This window comes from Psammomys obesus, unplaced genomic scaffold (assembly GCF_907164565.1).
Source record: "Psammomys obesus unplaced genomic scaffold, mPsaObe1.curated_primary_1811, whole genome shotgun sequence".
Classification (NCBI taxonomy): Eukaryota; Metazoa; Chordata; class Mammalia; order Rodentia; family Muridae; genus Psammomys; species Psammomys obesus.
The window spans coordinates 1,019,772-1,035,933 of record NW_026590663.1 but is presented as its reverse complement, the minus strand read 5'-3'; the positions used below and the strand labels follow the sequence as shown (position 1 = coordinate 1,035,933).

Below are 16,162 nucleotides of genomic sequence, written 5' to 3'. Positions count from 1 at the left end.
CAATCCTTGTTTTTAATTTCAAACAAATAAGTGAAGTAGATCCTTATGAGAAAGTTTTAAGTTTGCTGTATTTACGTATGGGTGGACTCGGAAAGGATCTGGCTACAACAAAGGCAAATTAATGCAGGTTTATGATACAAACCCCAATCTCTGTTGCAAACAGTCCAGAGGAAAAATGATACTGCAAGCAACACTCTATTCATTTTAACATCTTACTTCATAGAAAGAAGAGTTAGAAAATGTATAAAATGACTTAACAACTTTGGGGGGGGGGGGAATGGGTATTATCCTTCAATAGATAAATCTCAAGCTTATGTCCCAGAAATTTCACTCAAGGTATATACAAAGGTAAATGTTTTTACATGTTAACGATTGTCAGATAAAAACCCATGCGCTATCATCACCAGTATCCCTGAAAAATGCCTATACTGTATATACATAAAAGAATGAGATAAATAGAACCAATTCTCGTGCATGAAAAGCATGGTTAAACCAGATTAGGCTATAAGAAGAATTAAAAAAAAAACAAAAAACTACATGCAACATTTTATCCATTCATAAATTCGAGTCAATTAAATTTTCATTTAAAATAATAGTAATGATAAATAATAATGATGAATAAAAATAATAATGATAAATATAGGATACAGGCTGCTGCTTACCTTGAGAGGGGAGAGAAAGAGACATAACTAATGTGACGTAAGAGGAGGTGTGTGTGGTCAGATGTAGGTTTATATTAAAAAGAGCAAGAGCTCATGTTTTCTCTTTGCATCATTAAAGCTATTAAATTTAACAAGCAAACACAGTGATAAAGAGGGTCACTCAGAGAGGAGTGACAGAAGGAATATGCATAAAGGAATAACAGCTACTTAAAGTTGTGAACTCTAGAGTTAATGGGCAGTCATGGTACTGTAACTCAAACTCCTCCTAAGAAAAGGCTATGCTTTTTAAATGCATTTTATTGACATTTACGTTGCTCCCTTTACTTTATCGAGTTAGCATCATCACGATAATCTACCTTAAAATGCTAGAAGCTTCCACTTACCACCTATGTTTCCCAACATAGTAACTTTTTACAATCTGAAGGCAATTGAAGAAAAGTGTTTTCCCTTCAGAATCACCAGAATTAAAATTATAGCTTGTATGTTATTTTAAATAGAAGCATAGTGCTTAAATGAGCTATAGAAAACCATGAGATGGTTTTACATACTCAATTATGTTTAACTACAGATATCTTTAAAGTTCCTGTCACATCTAAGAAAGAAAGCATGATGCACTTTTCAAGCATTTCAACTTTTAAATTTCTACTTATATTCTTTAGTCCCAAATTGGTCAAATAAAATATTTCACGCTGGATTCAATGTTACTAATACTATGATATGCACAATCTTAATTTTGAACAGTTATATAAAATTTGGGGTTCAAACTTTTATTTTGTTAAGAAATTCCCTTCAGTTTAACAAGATTCCATGATTATCAAACTACTAAGAAAGAATGACAAAAGAGGCTTACTACAAGAATTTGCTTAGCCATACTGTTCTTGCCAGATTAAAAGTTAAAGCATAAAAGAGTAATTTTAATTACCAGACTTTGTCATTAAATTTTGGGAAAGCTTTTAGATGGTTTTCTTTAATACTTTTTAATGATTAAAATTGGGCTAAACTGGAGAAAGACATACAAGAGACCTTCAGGGAATTATAATATAAAATATCATTAGACTTCAAAACAAAACAAAACAAAAAAAAAAAAAAAGATTCGTCCAAAATCTAATTCAGGTGCATTACTAATCGGTCCTGTGATTTTGTGTAGGTTCCATCTATACTTTCCCTTACTTTCTTCAAACATAAATTAAGTATTTACACAGCAATTCTCAAGTGTTCTGGAAGCTTAAACACCACGATTTTAATGCCTTTGGACTGCAGGAGAGAAACAAGATGTTTGTAACACTTCATTGGGCATATTCTTTTATGATTCAATAAAATGTTGGTACCTCCTATTGGCTTGATCTAACTTAAGACTATAACCTTTGTGCTTGTTTTTTGGTCTAAACCCACCACATTTGGCAAAAACTGAAAACATTTTTACAAATTCTCAAGTATATTTCAAGCACTATTCATAGTGGGGTTTTTTTTCTTCCAAAATGTATTAAACTAGAAGAGGGTTAGACAGAGTTATTTTATGTAACATGTCAGAGGGAAACAATGCCTTGCTCTAAAAAGTGTAAGGAGAGTGATCATGACTGTGTAGCTGTCGTGGCCCAACTTTATCATATGCAAAGACCAGGCAATATCAAGGTGGCTTTCATGAATCCTAGGTTTCTTCATTAGTAGCTCAGTTCTCTGAGGAGTTTCTGGGTAGGAGACAGTACTATGTGCAGCGAAGGAAGATGCCTTATTGGTAATAGCGTGGTGCGATGTCACAGTGAATCACCTCATTTTCAAGCATATATAAATGTACACTTCTTGTGATGTTAATATGTGGATAGGCATTTGATTGTGTTAATTCACAATGCACGCTATGATGTCAATTCCTATATACACACTTTATTATCTTAATTAGTTATCATTCTTCTAAACCCAAGTGTCTCCAATTATCCATTCATGATTATGCCTAATTCTCCAGTACTGTGGTTCTTACCAAAGCATATTTTTTATCTCTGTGTATTTTTAGTATACACCTGTTACTTGCATGTTCCCAATTTGGTTCTTCTAAAAAATATGTATCATCTGGGGATCTTCACAGGTTTCAAGACATGTGAGCCATTTTCTCATCCAAGTTCACAAAAGTAACAAACACCTATAAAGCATATATATGTACCCACTGCAAAGTGAGAAAAAAAGTATCGGAAATCCTTTAAATAGAATTCAAGATCAGTGTTATATTCTTAAGCACTAATATTAGAATAGACAGCTGCTAATCTTCAAATCCATATTCAAAGATTTTAAATTATCCTGTCATCTCTGAAAAAGTTCCATATCTATTGAATATCAACTCTTTCTTTTAAGCTAAAATGTGAAACCCACCTTTTTTCTTTAACAAATCTTTTTTTCTTAGCTAGCAGCAATTTAACCTTGCAAGTTGCTCCAATTTTAAACAATTTTGTAAATAACTGTCTATAATTTTAAGGTGAGGAAAGTATAACAAATCTAAGGATTACAATCTGTACACATTAAATAGGTTAATTTTAAAATAGCTTTAAAATCGTTCCAACTATTGCAGAACTTGTGTTCCTTTTAACAGCAGGGATGACACACCCCTCTAACACTCCTCTTTCTCCCTTGTCTCCCATTTTCATATATTCCCACTGGTATTTGTCTTTGATATTGCTCACCTTGAGATGAGCTGCTACCTAAGTGGTATTCCTCTCTGCTGTGCAAACATCAGCCCTATGATCAGCACCTTACTAATACAGACCTTTTCTAAAACTGGACAGTGAACCAGGAAAATAATCCATTGAAGGCATACACTACAACCACAAAAGCTTTTCAACTAAGAAAGGTTAAAAGTAAAGCCCAAAATTATGTGTGGAATGGCACGTGCAAACATGAAGCGTTATTCTTGCGGAGGACGACATGGTGTTCGGGGTTAGAGGCTTCATGGAGAAGAAGGTCAGTGAAAAGGCTAGCTCTCAGAGGGGAGAACTAAAGAGAAGCACATCCAGATAGAATCCCACCAAGCCAAAGCTCCACAGACGTACACAAAAATCAAGAGGTGTTGCTCCCTAGCTTTGTTTCTTTCGCTACTTCACAATATTTTTTAACAATGCCAAATCTAGCAGCTGAAGCTAGTAGAAGCCAGACATCTTCACAACGGTCTCCCATGTCCTGTACCATCTCCTCCCACACACTTTTCACAACCCGTTTGCTCCTCAGCCCTGTACTCCATTTGCTTCCATTACGACGGGAGTAGACAGAATAAACCAAACTCCTCACTGTGACAGCTCCGTAGAGTTTCAGCATTCCCAGTCTGGAACCGAAAGTCAAAATGCCACCAAATGCATACCCCTTTTTGCGTTATTGCAATGTCTTAAATGGAAAATTCTACATCTAACCCTCAGGTAGCACATTCCAGCAAAAACACAAGCGAGCTAAAACTACTGTATGGAATTATTTTCAGGCTGTGCGCATAAAATGCATATACAATGTAAATGAATTTCTAGTTTAGACTTGGGTTACATACCCAGGATAGCTCATTATGCATTTGCAAAATTTCAAAACCTGCAGAAGTATGAAATCTTTTAGTCTGAAGCATTGTGGATAAGGCATATTCCTAACTTGATTTTTTTTTCCTTTGCCTTTCTTTAAAGCATCATTTTGACAGCCTTACTTTCATTCCATTTCTTGCACTGGTCTTCAGTTCAAATGCATTCCTCTTCAAAGGATGTTATCTAGCCCTCTCCAAAATAGCAAATGTCTCAACTCAATTCATTTCTTTCACAGACCTTATCACAAATTGGTGTTATATTGTCTATGTGTTTCTTTTCTGTCTGTCTCACAAATGTAGTCCTGCATGTTTTTTAGCATTGGGAAGTTGGGTGTAGTTTACTACTGTAGACAATTGTTGGTATGATATCTTGTGCAGAGTGAAAAGATTATCCTTGTGTTATTCAAATGCTGATGTCTGTGCCAGTGCAGATCTGATTACATTGTCATTGTTAAGAAGCATCTCCTACCTTCATATTTGTAATCATTGTTTTCCATCAGCTTCTGATTGGGTAAATGAAGAGCTGAATGGCCAATAACTGGGCGAGAAAGTTAAGGTGGGACTTCTGGGTGGTGGGGGTTCAGGTGGGAAACAGAAAGGGAGAGGCGTGTGGATGAAGAATCAGGTGTCAGGACTAGACTAAGATGGCAGATAACAGACCAGGCCAGTAATGTGAGGTTAGAATAGCTGAATATCAGCCCAGCTACAGTGCCCTGAGCTTATAATAAATATACAAGGTCTCCAAGTTATCATTCCGAGCAAGGGCAAGCATAGAAAAATCATGGGCCTCCCCTCTTCTGCAAAGAAGGAGAGGGGGAGTATGGGAGTATAGGGTTGGACTTGGGTGGGTGGAGAGGGAACTGTGATCAGGTGGTAAAGTGATTAAATACATAAATAAAGAAGGGGGTTCCTTACAGTTACAGCCAATGATTTGTTAAAAAGGGGGGAGGCTCAACAGACATGATGAATTAAGTTGAACTCCGTGGGCCACATTTTGATTGCCTGAGTCTACATGATACTGGCATTACTTGACTTTCCAAAAGTGGTGTGACTGGTACTCTTCAAAGTAAAGAAAATGAGACGCATAAGTGACTTAGAGCCTTTTACTGGAGAGTGGGGGAAGGACAATTCTCAGTTTTAGAACGATGCCTTCCCATCCTATCTGACATTATTTCAGCTAACATCCTACACTGTCAATTTTTTTTTTCATTATTGACTTCTGGTAACTCATTCCCCACTCCCCCCACACACTCTTTATGTGATTCAGAAGTTCTTTACATAACAGACTTGTCAAAATTTCCAAGGCAAACTGATTGTACTACATGAACATAAGCATCTGTATTCTCATTTACTACTATGAAGTACTTTTTGAAGTCTTGAAAACGTTTTTATTAATTCTTTAAGAATTTCATACATTGTATTTTGATCACATTGTCCTGACCTGTCTCCCCCTAGGTCCAACCCTCACTCTATACCCACACAATTCTGTGTCCTCATTCATTATTTTTAAACTTATCTTAACCCTTAGAAAGTTAATTTCTTCTTATTAATCAGGTGTTTTGACCAAGACACAAGAAACCTGGACTTTCGGACAGAACTGCAGGCAGCAGTTCGCTACTTTTAGGCAAATCAGTAGACTTGGATGAAAAAAAAAAATCTTGCCAGCTTGTGCTAGTAGGTAAGAGATGAAGTGCCCTTTCCTCACAAAGAGTCATAAAGATAACCTTCTAGTCCAGAGGTCCCTTAAAGAGCTAATACTCAAACCTGAACTGTGCTTAAAAGAAAAAGATATGAGTTCCTGATTGACTTACAGAATGTGACCCCTTCTGCTTCCCAGGTGCATCTGCTATTTACCCAGTGTTCAGCAGAGGAAGCCGATCAAGGAAATAGCCAAGGACAACTACTAATGGAAACCTCTGTAGAACTAGTGATAGATAATAAACTGGAGACATTTCAGAGTATTTCACAGTAAAAGAGAAAAGAGCAACAGAGGAGGCAGAAGAGGAAGAACAATAAGAAGAAGATGCACAAGAAAAAAAGAAGAAGAGAAGAAGGGCAGGCAGAGAGAGGCACTGAAAGAGAGCGGGAGAGAGAGGGGCACCAGAGAGAGAGAGAGAGAAAAGATGTGTTGTGATACATTAGAAGACCAAATCTCAAACAATACATCTAAATAGTTTTGACATTAAACAAAGCACAGGTTTGGCTCTAATTAGTATATTTTTGCCTGTTGTGAACTGCTCCGTGCTTAAGGATCTCTCTGTGGGTGTGTGTATAATCTTATTCCTCAACATATTAGCACATATCACTTTTATATTTGAGCAGTGGTAGAGAAAAACTTGTTCCTCACTCAGTATGTACTCGCAACTCAAAAGCCATTGAATCTAGTTAGGAAAGAAAGAAATAAAATCAGAAGATGTATAAAAAATGGCACTTACTAAGATCAAGTGTAACTGCAAATAGAAATGATACAGGTCCAGGAGGCTGAGGTTTAATGAAGGTCAGTGTCAAGGCTAGCTCTCAGAAGGGGAAACTTAAGGAAAATCAGTCAGATAGACTCCGCTCAATCACCGAAAACCAAACATGCACAAAGATGAAGGAATGGTGCTGCACCCCTATTATTCTTTTCAGTGCTACGGTGTCAGACAATATCCAACACCACCAAATCTACACCATGCCTATCTTCCTGCTTCTGGGTTACCTCACTCAGGATGATCTTTTCTACTGTCATTCATTGCCTTGCCTGCCAATTTCATGATTTCCTTGTTTTGAGTAGCTGAGTAAGAGACCAACAAAACTAAAAAATTCTGAGCCCAGGAGGTTCTGCAGAGATTGATGCACCAACCAAGGACCATGCATGGAGAGGACCTAGACCTCCTGATCAGTCTCCATGTGGATTCCCAAGTAAGGGGAGCTGGGCTGCCTCTGTATTGAACTAGGTTGCCTGCTGTTTGATCATTTGCCCCTGGGGATGTAGCCTTACCAGACCACAGAGGAAGAGGATCCAGGAAGTCCTGATGAGACTTGATAAGCTATGGGCAGATGGCAAAGGAGGAGAACTCCTTTCAGTGGACTAGGGGAAGGGGATGGGGGGAAGATGGAGGGAGGGTGGGACTGGGAGGAGCTGAGGGAGGGGGCTTCAATCAGGATAGAAAATGAATAAATTGGAAAAAATTAAAATTAAAAAGAAAGGAAAAGAAACAATGCGTTCTTCCTTCCCTCCTGCTCTCCCTTTTTACTTCTTTCCCTCTCTCTTCATGTGTCTACCACCCTTCCTTCATGTATACACACAGATATACACAAACATTTACGTATGGAGGAGATACAATAAAGAAACTGCCAACATGACTCCTCCATTATTAGGGAAGGTGTTTATTATAAATGTGTGTGTGAGAGAGAGAGAGAAGCCTGAGGCATCTTTAAGAGTTCAGAGCAGAGAACGAAATACGTGAAATGAACATGGCCAGGTAGGGAAGCAGCAGAGTAGGGAAGAATAGCAGAGACGGTGAGATGTCAAGATACAGAGAACAGAGCAAAGTGAGAGAATGTGAGTAACTAGGAGTAAAGAGAGAATAGTGAGCATAGCCAGGCTTCCAGGAGGCAGAGTAGCTGGAGAGGGTGAAGCCCTTGAGCCTGAGGGAGTTTAGGGTACAGGAGAGGGTAAGAAGGGCTACAGTGGTTTTGTGGACTTTTAAATATATAGCAAGTACTTGTAATACTGAGGGGGCCTGGAGGCCTGCATGGATTTTGATATGCTAATAAGTGCCACAGGTAGCCATATGTCCCTTCTGCCCGAAGTAAGGAAAATGACTCCTTTGGGCAGATGGGAACTGGTTTCCCAATTTCCTGAGGAATGCTGGCTTTTATGTAACCTCCAGAAATCCTCCTGTAGTCTAAAGCTGAACTCATTTCTGGATAGTTATGAGCCATAACAATGTGTGCCTGTGTGTGTGTGCGTATGTGTGTGTGTGTTCATAATATGAGATATATGTAAAGTAGAGGAAATGAATTATTATAGTTCTAACAGAAAAACAATACTTCGCAGTGAGTTTTTCCCTCACTGCTCTTATTCTTTCAATGAAAGAGAACTTAACTTGCGCATTTTCAGGAATTTACAAGCCAACTATTTTAAGGTAATTTAGGCAACATAATTGCTTGATTTTCATTTGCATCAGGCCAGGTACCATTAATTAGTTTGCTCCAAGTGGCCTAAAAGTTCACTGGAGGAGAATATGCATCCCTGCGATAGCGATTGGGTGTCTTCATGATCCACCCCAGGGCTGGATAAATAAAGGAAGAAGCTTCAGTGAAATTCACACAGACCAGCAAAGATGATACAGACATGAACAGTGACCTAAGGGTTCATAACTGGGGTGGGAAGATGAACTGTATTAATGACGTAAATAGACTACTTACTTATCCATCTCTTCTTTACAGTATTAAAAACAACCTTAGATAATCATTACAACACATTTCCAGATACATTTGGATTCTCCAGTATTAAAAATTAATAACTGAAAGTTCAAAAATTACTGCTACAATTTCATAGTGTGAATTATGGGCAATCTACAAAATTATATGTCTAAAATGAGAGACTTTTAATAAAAGCACATGTCTCTTTCTCTAGGAACTCAGCAACCAGGTAATAAGAAATCTGAACTTCAGAGTCAGGTATGGTGGCACAAGTCTGTGATCCCAGCCCTCGGGAGGCAGAGACTAAAAAATCTAGAGTGCAAGGTCATCTTCAGCTCCCTCCTGAGTCAGAGGCCAGCCTGCACTGCAACAAAATGAAAACTACAAAGAAAGGGGAGATTTGGGCTTCAGAAGCTCATCCAAAAACAAATACACGTGGTGCAGAGAAGCGCTTGTGGTACAATCATGGCCTGAACCACCAGCAACCATGCAAAACAGCTTCATATAGGAGAATTTATCATCTCAGTGCTGGGAGGGTAAAGACAAGATTCCAGCAGCCAAATCAGCAAGGCCCACCTGCAGAGAGACACTGTCTCAAAAAACAGAGTGAAGAGCCATGAGGACGAAAATAAACACACACACACACACACACACACACACACAAACACAGAGAGAGAGAGAGGGAGGGAGGGACTGATAAATAAAATAGAGAGGAAACCACAGAAATAAGTGATTTAACTCTAAAAATAAAATAAGTATTTAAAAAGTCAATTAGTTGTCTCAAGAGGAACTGAGACTGGGAAAGGAAAGCTTAGCAGACACACTGGAAATCTGAGTGTCCCCTTCTCACTCACATATTTTTCTGGCAAGCTCCCATCTGGAAATCAAGTGGAAACTGAAGTTTCACATTTTAGATTCTAAAATATATAATTTTAAAAATGTAATCAGATATTATTTCTAATTCAAATTAAAGAGTAAAATATAGTGAAACAATTTAAGATTTATCTTTGATGCGGAAGAGCAAATACATATATCTTATTTCTCTGTAGTTCTTTAAAAGTCCATGTCAACAGTCTGATAATTCCCTATAAAGAACTTTTTATAAATGCTAAAGTATACTGGAATAAAGCAAGTGCTATCTAGAGTATTGTTCTTCACCAGAAAGATAAGTTTGTGTGTCTCTCACCTTTAAGGATTTTCGGGTGAACACATTAGCAATATTCTGTATTGAAGAGCACACGGGAACGTGACTCCGCACATTTCTCAGTCGGAACACTAGAAGTTTGTGAATAATTTTTGCAAACTATCCTCCCAGCATTCCCCAAACTTATGTCACCTACATAGTATCAGGTAGTAGGAAGATGTTATTTAAAAGTGCATTCCTATGACTCTGAGGTCAGCATGGCCTACAGTCACGTGACTGTAAAACTGTACAGTGAACTCCAGGTCAATACCGAGATACTGAGACCCTATCTCAAAAAACAAAGCATCTCCATTCTTCTTTTCAATAATACATACTACTAAAAGTGTCCTATTTGGTAGATATGATCATATAAATATGATAAATTTGTCTCAAAGTATGCCTTTCTAAGAAAATAATAACTCATTGTTTGAAATTTTGTAATAAAAGTATATTACTTTGCTTTCTCCTCTTCTTTTTTTTTTAAAAAAAATTTAATCTGATACTGAGACAAAAATTCAGGATTCTCTTTTGCTATGCATGCCCTTTACCATTGGGCTAACTCATTTATTCTTTTTCTCAAAAGCAAAATTTTCGATGAAGGCACATGCCTAGAATCTCAAAAATTTGGAATGTTGATGCAGGTCAACTTGGTTTTATGGATAAGAAGAGGAATAGACCACAAGAATGATATTTCTGAACTTCTTGGAGCTTCATATTATGAGCAATATGAGAAAACATGACTGAGAACACAAATGTTACCTAACATGGCATTAATTAATTAAGTCTTTAATTGCTACCTGAGATGGCTTCCATTCACAAGTCAGAGCATGAAGTAGAGTTGGAAACTGAGTCTCAACTTCAGAGAATCCAGTTTCACAAAGTAACTTCTAATTGTTATTAGGAAGCACTCAGAAACTTTGTAAACTCAGCATGATGCAAGCACTTCCACCCCGCTAAAAAGATCAACTGCATATGATCTTCCAAACCATATCCAAAGAGGATCTTACACTACAGAAAGGGAGTGCAGAGGGAGGGTTGGGAGATAGCCCTCTGGGCCTGCGTCAGTCAATAAATATGCTCAAAAAGGAGGAATGAGATGAAAAACTGATACACACATCACTCAATCTAAACATAAAAGAGGTTTTTTTTTTTCCTTATATCCTCTTATTGATATTTAACATGTTGTGCTTTCACTAAGATGAATATCCTTGAAACTATATTCATTTTACTGGCAGATTAGACACTTTCATAGTAAATATGACCATACTATAATCTATGCTGAAGCTGATAATAAAGAAGCAAAACGTGACGATATACACACAGTAGTCTTAACACGGAAACAATGAGTTCTTCAAAAACAAAAATCACCTGGATATAGTCTACAGAGACCTCAAAAGTAGTAGTTGATTCTAGCAGACCAGGATCAGAACGTCCTTGGCTACTTTCTTTGTCTTGGGAACATAGTATTTATATTAGGTGGTCCTTCTGACAATATCATGTGGGATATCAATTTCACATCTAATATCATCAATTAATAAATATTAACTTCATTAAAAATAATAGCCACATAAAGAGGACTGAGAAAGTCTGGTATAAAGTTCTTGAACATCTATCAGACACAGCCTGGCAGCTGCTGAAACTACTTAATATTTTCCAAAAAGTTTATGCTGAAGCTCCTAAAGTTGCAGCATAAAAGATCAAATCAGGCATGGGTGTGTTACAATTCTTCCATTCTTAAATAACCCAGACCATAAGGCTACTAACAATAAGACACAAAAAAAGACAAGGCCGTTAAGAATCTATTTGTCCAAGCAATTAAAATGCTACAAACACATTAAAATAAGGAACTGCAGATATTCCCCTAAGAGAATGCTGTGTATTACATAAAGCATTGGCTTTGCTAAATGTTCACGTTTATTCTTGTTTTGATATTATGAGCCTGAGTACTGTTTTTCCATCTGAGTCATTAATTAGCTTAATCTCTTAAAAAACAAAATTTCTAAACTTCAGTAAAACTTAAAGCCTTCAAAATTAAGGCCCCATGTTGCGTCTAAGTTCTAGAAAGTACATGTATTTAACTGTTCCTATCTGCTTACCTGCAGGACAAACAGATGTAATTGGTTTATTATGTATATTCAATTTAGTTTCTTAAATCATTCTCAAGAGAATGTTAGTGAGCATCTACTTTATATAATAAATCTCATCATTAATAGTAACATAGCCCCACTTTCCCAGAAAGTAGGCATTTATTTCAACCTAGAGTAAGAATTGGAAGTTGTCCTCAAAACAAATGGTAACATTAACTTCTCAAGTCTAGAATGAAGATTTCAGCTCCTTAAAATTAGCAGCTCATCCCCATTCCTTGTAATGATACCCACATTCAACCATATAGCCAATATGTAACCTTAAATGACTGGCTGAGCCCTCACAAAAAAACCTACACACCACCAAAAATTTAAGAGTATTCTGCCTTTTTATAGTTCCTCCTTTGTTTTCTTCTTAACATAGATCTTCTTTAGTACAGTTCAAATGTGAAATCATGACAGCAATTCCCGCTACCTGATTGTCCTTTCGTGATTCCACACAACACAGAGACAAGACAAAAAATAAAATAAACATAAGTCTTTTGAGAAAGGGTTAGCACTTGTAATGCTTGGCTGTGTCCTCGCTTATCTGCCACAAAATAACCAACTAGCTAAAGGGAAAGAAAAGCAAAAGAATGCAGGTTCCATTCATTCATTTTTTAAAAAGCTATAATTACATCCTTAATCAAAATCCAAAACACTATATTTCACTTTAGCCAGTCTCTTCATTAACTCAGCCAAAAAATTCCTCTCATAAAAACATATTCCACTAGTTGGCCATATACCATGAGAAATTCTGTTCGGTACAATATGTCCAATAAAATTAAGTTGGCTTTAACCACAATGTCATTTAAATAAGCCAATTAAATGAGCCAGAAAGGCAAAACTGAAAACACAGCCTTGGGAATAACTTTTTTTTTTCTTATAGCCATTACCAAATCCTTCGTATGCTGATTACCTAGGCAAGAAAGGTAGCCCAGAGCTAAAGAAAGAACAGTGATATCTCTCCAAGGATTATCTTAGAGCTCGTAAAACGTAGCTGGCTCTTTCCAGTTTATTTTAGTAGTTTTTCTACTGTGGCAAGTGTTGCTACTTTTCTGCAGTTGATTAACACTTATAATCATTCACACAATTCTTCTTTATAATACCTAAAGAAATCTTAATTCTTTCCCTAAAAGTCCATTTCAGAAAACATGAATTCAGCATATATTCCTTCGGTTTGTAAAACTTTGTGCCCTCAAATAAAAGAATGAAGGAAAGAATTCTAGAATAAATTTCGGAACCCAAAATTCTACACTGCAGCTGGCCTATGCTAACCATTAATCACACAGACACTGCTCTGCCTTTCATATGTATTTGATGGACAATCTGTAGACTTTTTGCCTAATAGGTTCCAACACATCTGAAAACTGTAGAGATGAGCGCCATATGTTTCTTTAAAAGGAAAAAAAAAAAAAAAGGCAAACCTAGACTTTCAAATATTACTTTTTGTGTAGTTGACCAGTTTCCAATCTGATATTTTAAAGATAACATATTAGTCATAATGAAAAGGAACATGATAAAATGCTGATATATTACAAAATACTTTGAAAATAGTTTCTACAATTTTTATTATAATGCAAAATAAGACCAGGATTTTAGGTTGAAACCCATCTATAATAGATGTTGGTTGAAACCCACATCTATTAATTAGTCTATTAATTCTATATTTGTCACTTTCTAGTATCAATACTTAATATTTGCCTGCAACTCCCTGGTACTTTCAATCTTTTTGTCATACCCATTTCACAGAGCAAAATCTTTTTTTTTCCAAATCTTTATATAAATAAATAGTGCTTTCATAAATCCATTAAAAGAAAAAAAATGTAGTCACTCTAACGTATCGGGAAGCCTTAAGAGATTCCGTCAACCTGCCATGTCCAATCTCTATCCCATTTCCTACAGTGGCACCTACCCCAGCGTTGTCATGGTGACGATGGTGTACCAGAAGGCAGCAGGGATGCTGGTGAACTTGCTTGCTGAGGAGCCCTTCTCCGCGTAGAACATTACCGTGGCGAAGATGATGATGGCCATTGTAAGAGAAAAGAGCAAGAAGCCCAACTCTGAGGCACAGCTCTTGAGCGTGTACCCCAGTATACGCAGGCCTTGAGAGTGGCGGGAAAACTTAAAGATCCTGAAGACGCGAAAGACTCGGAGTGTGACGAATGCTCCACTGACATCCTCATTGTCTGTCATCACCAGCCCAATGTAATAGGGCAGGATGGCCACCACGTCAATGATGCTCATGACGCTTCGCACAAAACGGTAGCGACTAGGCGCTGCGGCCAGGCGAAGCAAGTACTCCACAGTAAAGATCATGACGCAGGCGGTGTCCAAGCAGAAGAAGGCCACCGCGTACCTTTCCCCGCAAGGCAGTTCTTTTATGTGCCCTGGGCTGGACCCACAGGGCACCGTTTCCACCACGTTGGCTATGACTGAGACGGCAATGAAGAAGCCGGTCACGTAGTAGAACACCAGGGCCATGGTGCTGGTGTGGGGGTTCTCGAAGGCCCGCCAGACCCTCTGCCTGGCGGTCATGGTGGGCAGCGCGCTCTCCCCGGTGTTGTCGGTGTCGGCGTCATCCTGCAGGCGCTCTGCGTTCTCGCGCCTGCGGTCCTTGTACTCCTCGTAACAGCAGTCGCCGATGATCTCTGGGATGAGGCCGAAGAAGGCCAGCTCTTCGTCGTAGGCCGAGATGCACTCATGGCGGGGATAGTGAAGCTTCCCCGTGCGGTAGAAATTGAGGATGTGGCGGAAGATGTCAGGGTCACGGTCAAAGAAGTACTGTTGGGTCTCCGGGTGGTAGAAGAAGTCTCTCTCGGAACTGCCCAGCAGAGTGTCCGGGTAGCGTTCCAGCGTGTCCTGCCAGGTCTGGAAGCGGGTGCCGCTCACGTTCAGCACGATCAGGGCATCCTGACTCCGTTTCCGCTCCTGCCTCGGCGGAGCTGGCATAGGCCCCGAGGCGACAGGCATCCACCCAATGGCGGCCGCCCTGGCGAAGGGCAGCCATGCCGCCACTCCGGCCGCCATGCTGTCCGGGAGCGCAGGTCACGAGGACGACCCGGGTCCCCCCGAGGGCCACAAGGGAAGCAACCCAACGCCACGCTCCTTCACGCCGAACGACACCCCCGTTCACGGGCTCGAGGCTCTCCCGGGGTGGCGCGCGTAAGTCACGGTCCTCAGGCCTCCCTCACAGACCAGAGTTTGGGATGCTACTGAAAACACACGGTGACCCCAAAAGTCTCTCTCTCTCTCTCCGTGGAGATTTCAAACAAATCTCTGCCAGCAGCTGGGCACGTCGGCGCGCAGGTGACTTAAGGAACAGCCGTCTGCGCAAACAGGTGTCTGCGCTCGCTTCTCCCCCCGCAGTCCGCTGGCTGGGGGGTCGGGATGCGGGGCAGCCGGGCAGGCGCGGGGAAAGTCGCCCAGCGGCGGCCTCTTAAGAGAAGGGACCTTCCCACCTTTCCTTTCTTGCCGCCCGAGTAGTCCTTCCCGCCAAAGGCGTCTCCGAGAGACGACCTGTTGTCGTGGCTCCGGAGGTGCGGCCGCGGGCGCCGTCCCGGGTCCCCCGGAGTCCGCTGGCCGCCTCGGTCCACCCCGGCTGCGTGCGCGTGGACGGACGGAGGGGAAGCGCGGGGCTCGCGGCGGGGGGCGTCGGTCTGGAGCTCGCTCTCCCCCCGCGTCGACGGACGCCCTCGGGGAGCGCCGGGCGGGAGCGGTTCGCTCGCCCGATGGGGCCCCCTTCACTCCCGGGTCAAGTTCAGCTCAGGCGCGGCGCGCCGGCTCCGGAGCCCGGGAGCTGGCAGCCGCCGCCGCCGTGGCGGCCGCAGCCTCTGCCTCCGCGCGCAGGGCGCCGCGCCCGCGGTGCATACCTGGCCAAGTGCGCGCCGGGGCTGAGTTGCATAGAGACTTTGCCGTCGCCTTGCACCCGGAAAAGGAAAGGGAGAGCCGGCGGCTCCCGAGCAGCCGGATCCCAGGCTCCCGGGGAGCATAAATAAAGCTCTGGCGAGCTCCCCGTCCCCTTCCCCCACCCTCCGTGCCTCCCTCCTCCTCGTCACCTTCCCAAAAGCCAGGCGCAGGCAGGCAGAGCCAACAGCAACAAGTTCAAAAAGGTGCGGGGGAGGCGAGCCGCCCAGGCCACTCGCTCCTGCCAACTTACTGCGCGGCCGGCGTCCCCGGGGTCGGGGCGCTGCGGGGCTGCGGGGCGCCGGGGCTGCGGGGCTGCGGGGCTGCGGGGCGGGCG

At 40.9% G+C, this 16,162-nt stretch overlaps 1 protein-coding gene across 1 annotated transcript in view; it reads right to left on the bottom strand.

Annotated features, from left to right (window-relative positions):
• The window catches only part of Kcnd2 (potassium voltage-gated channel subfamily D member 2), a 513,874-nt gene extending 498,165 nt beyond the window's left edge, over window positions 1–15,709 (bottom strand). The window contains exon 1 of the mRNA XM_055608103.1: window positions 13,835–15,709. Coding sequence (XP_055464078.1) covers window positions 13,835–14,949 — 1,115 coding nt within the window. The 5' untranslated portion in view covers window positions 14,950–15,709. The remainder of the gene's footprint in view (window positions 1–13,834) is intronic.
• Between the last annotated feature and the right edge of the window lie 453 nt (window positions 15,710–16,162).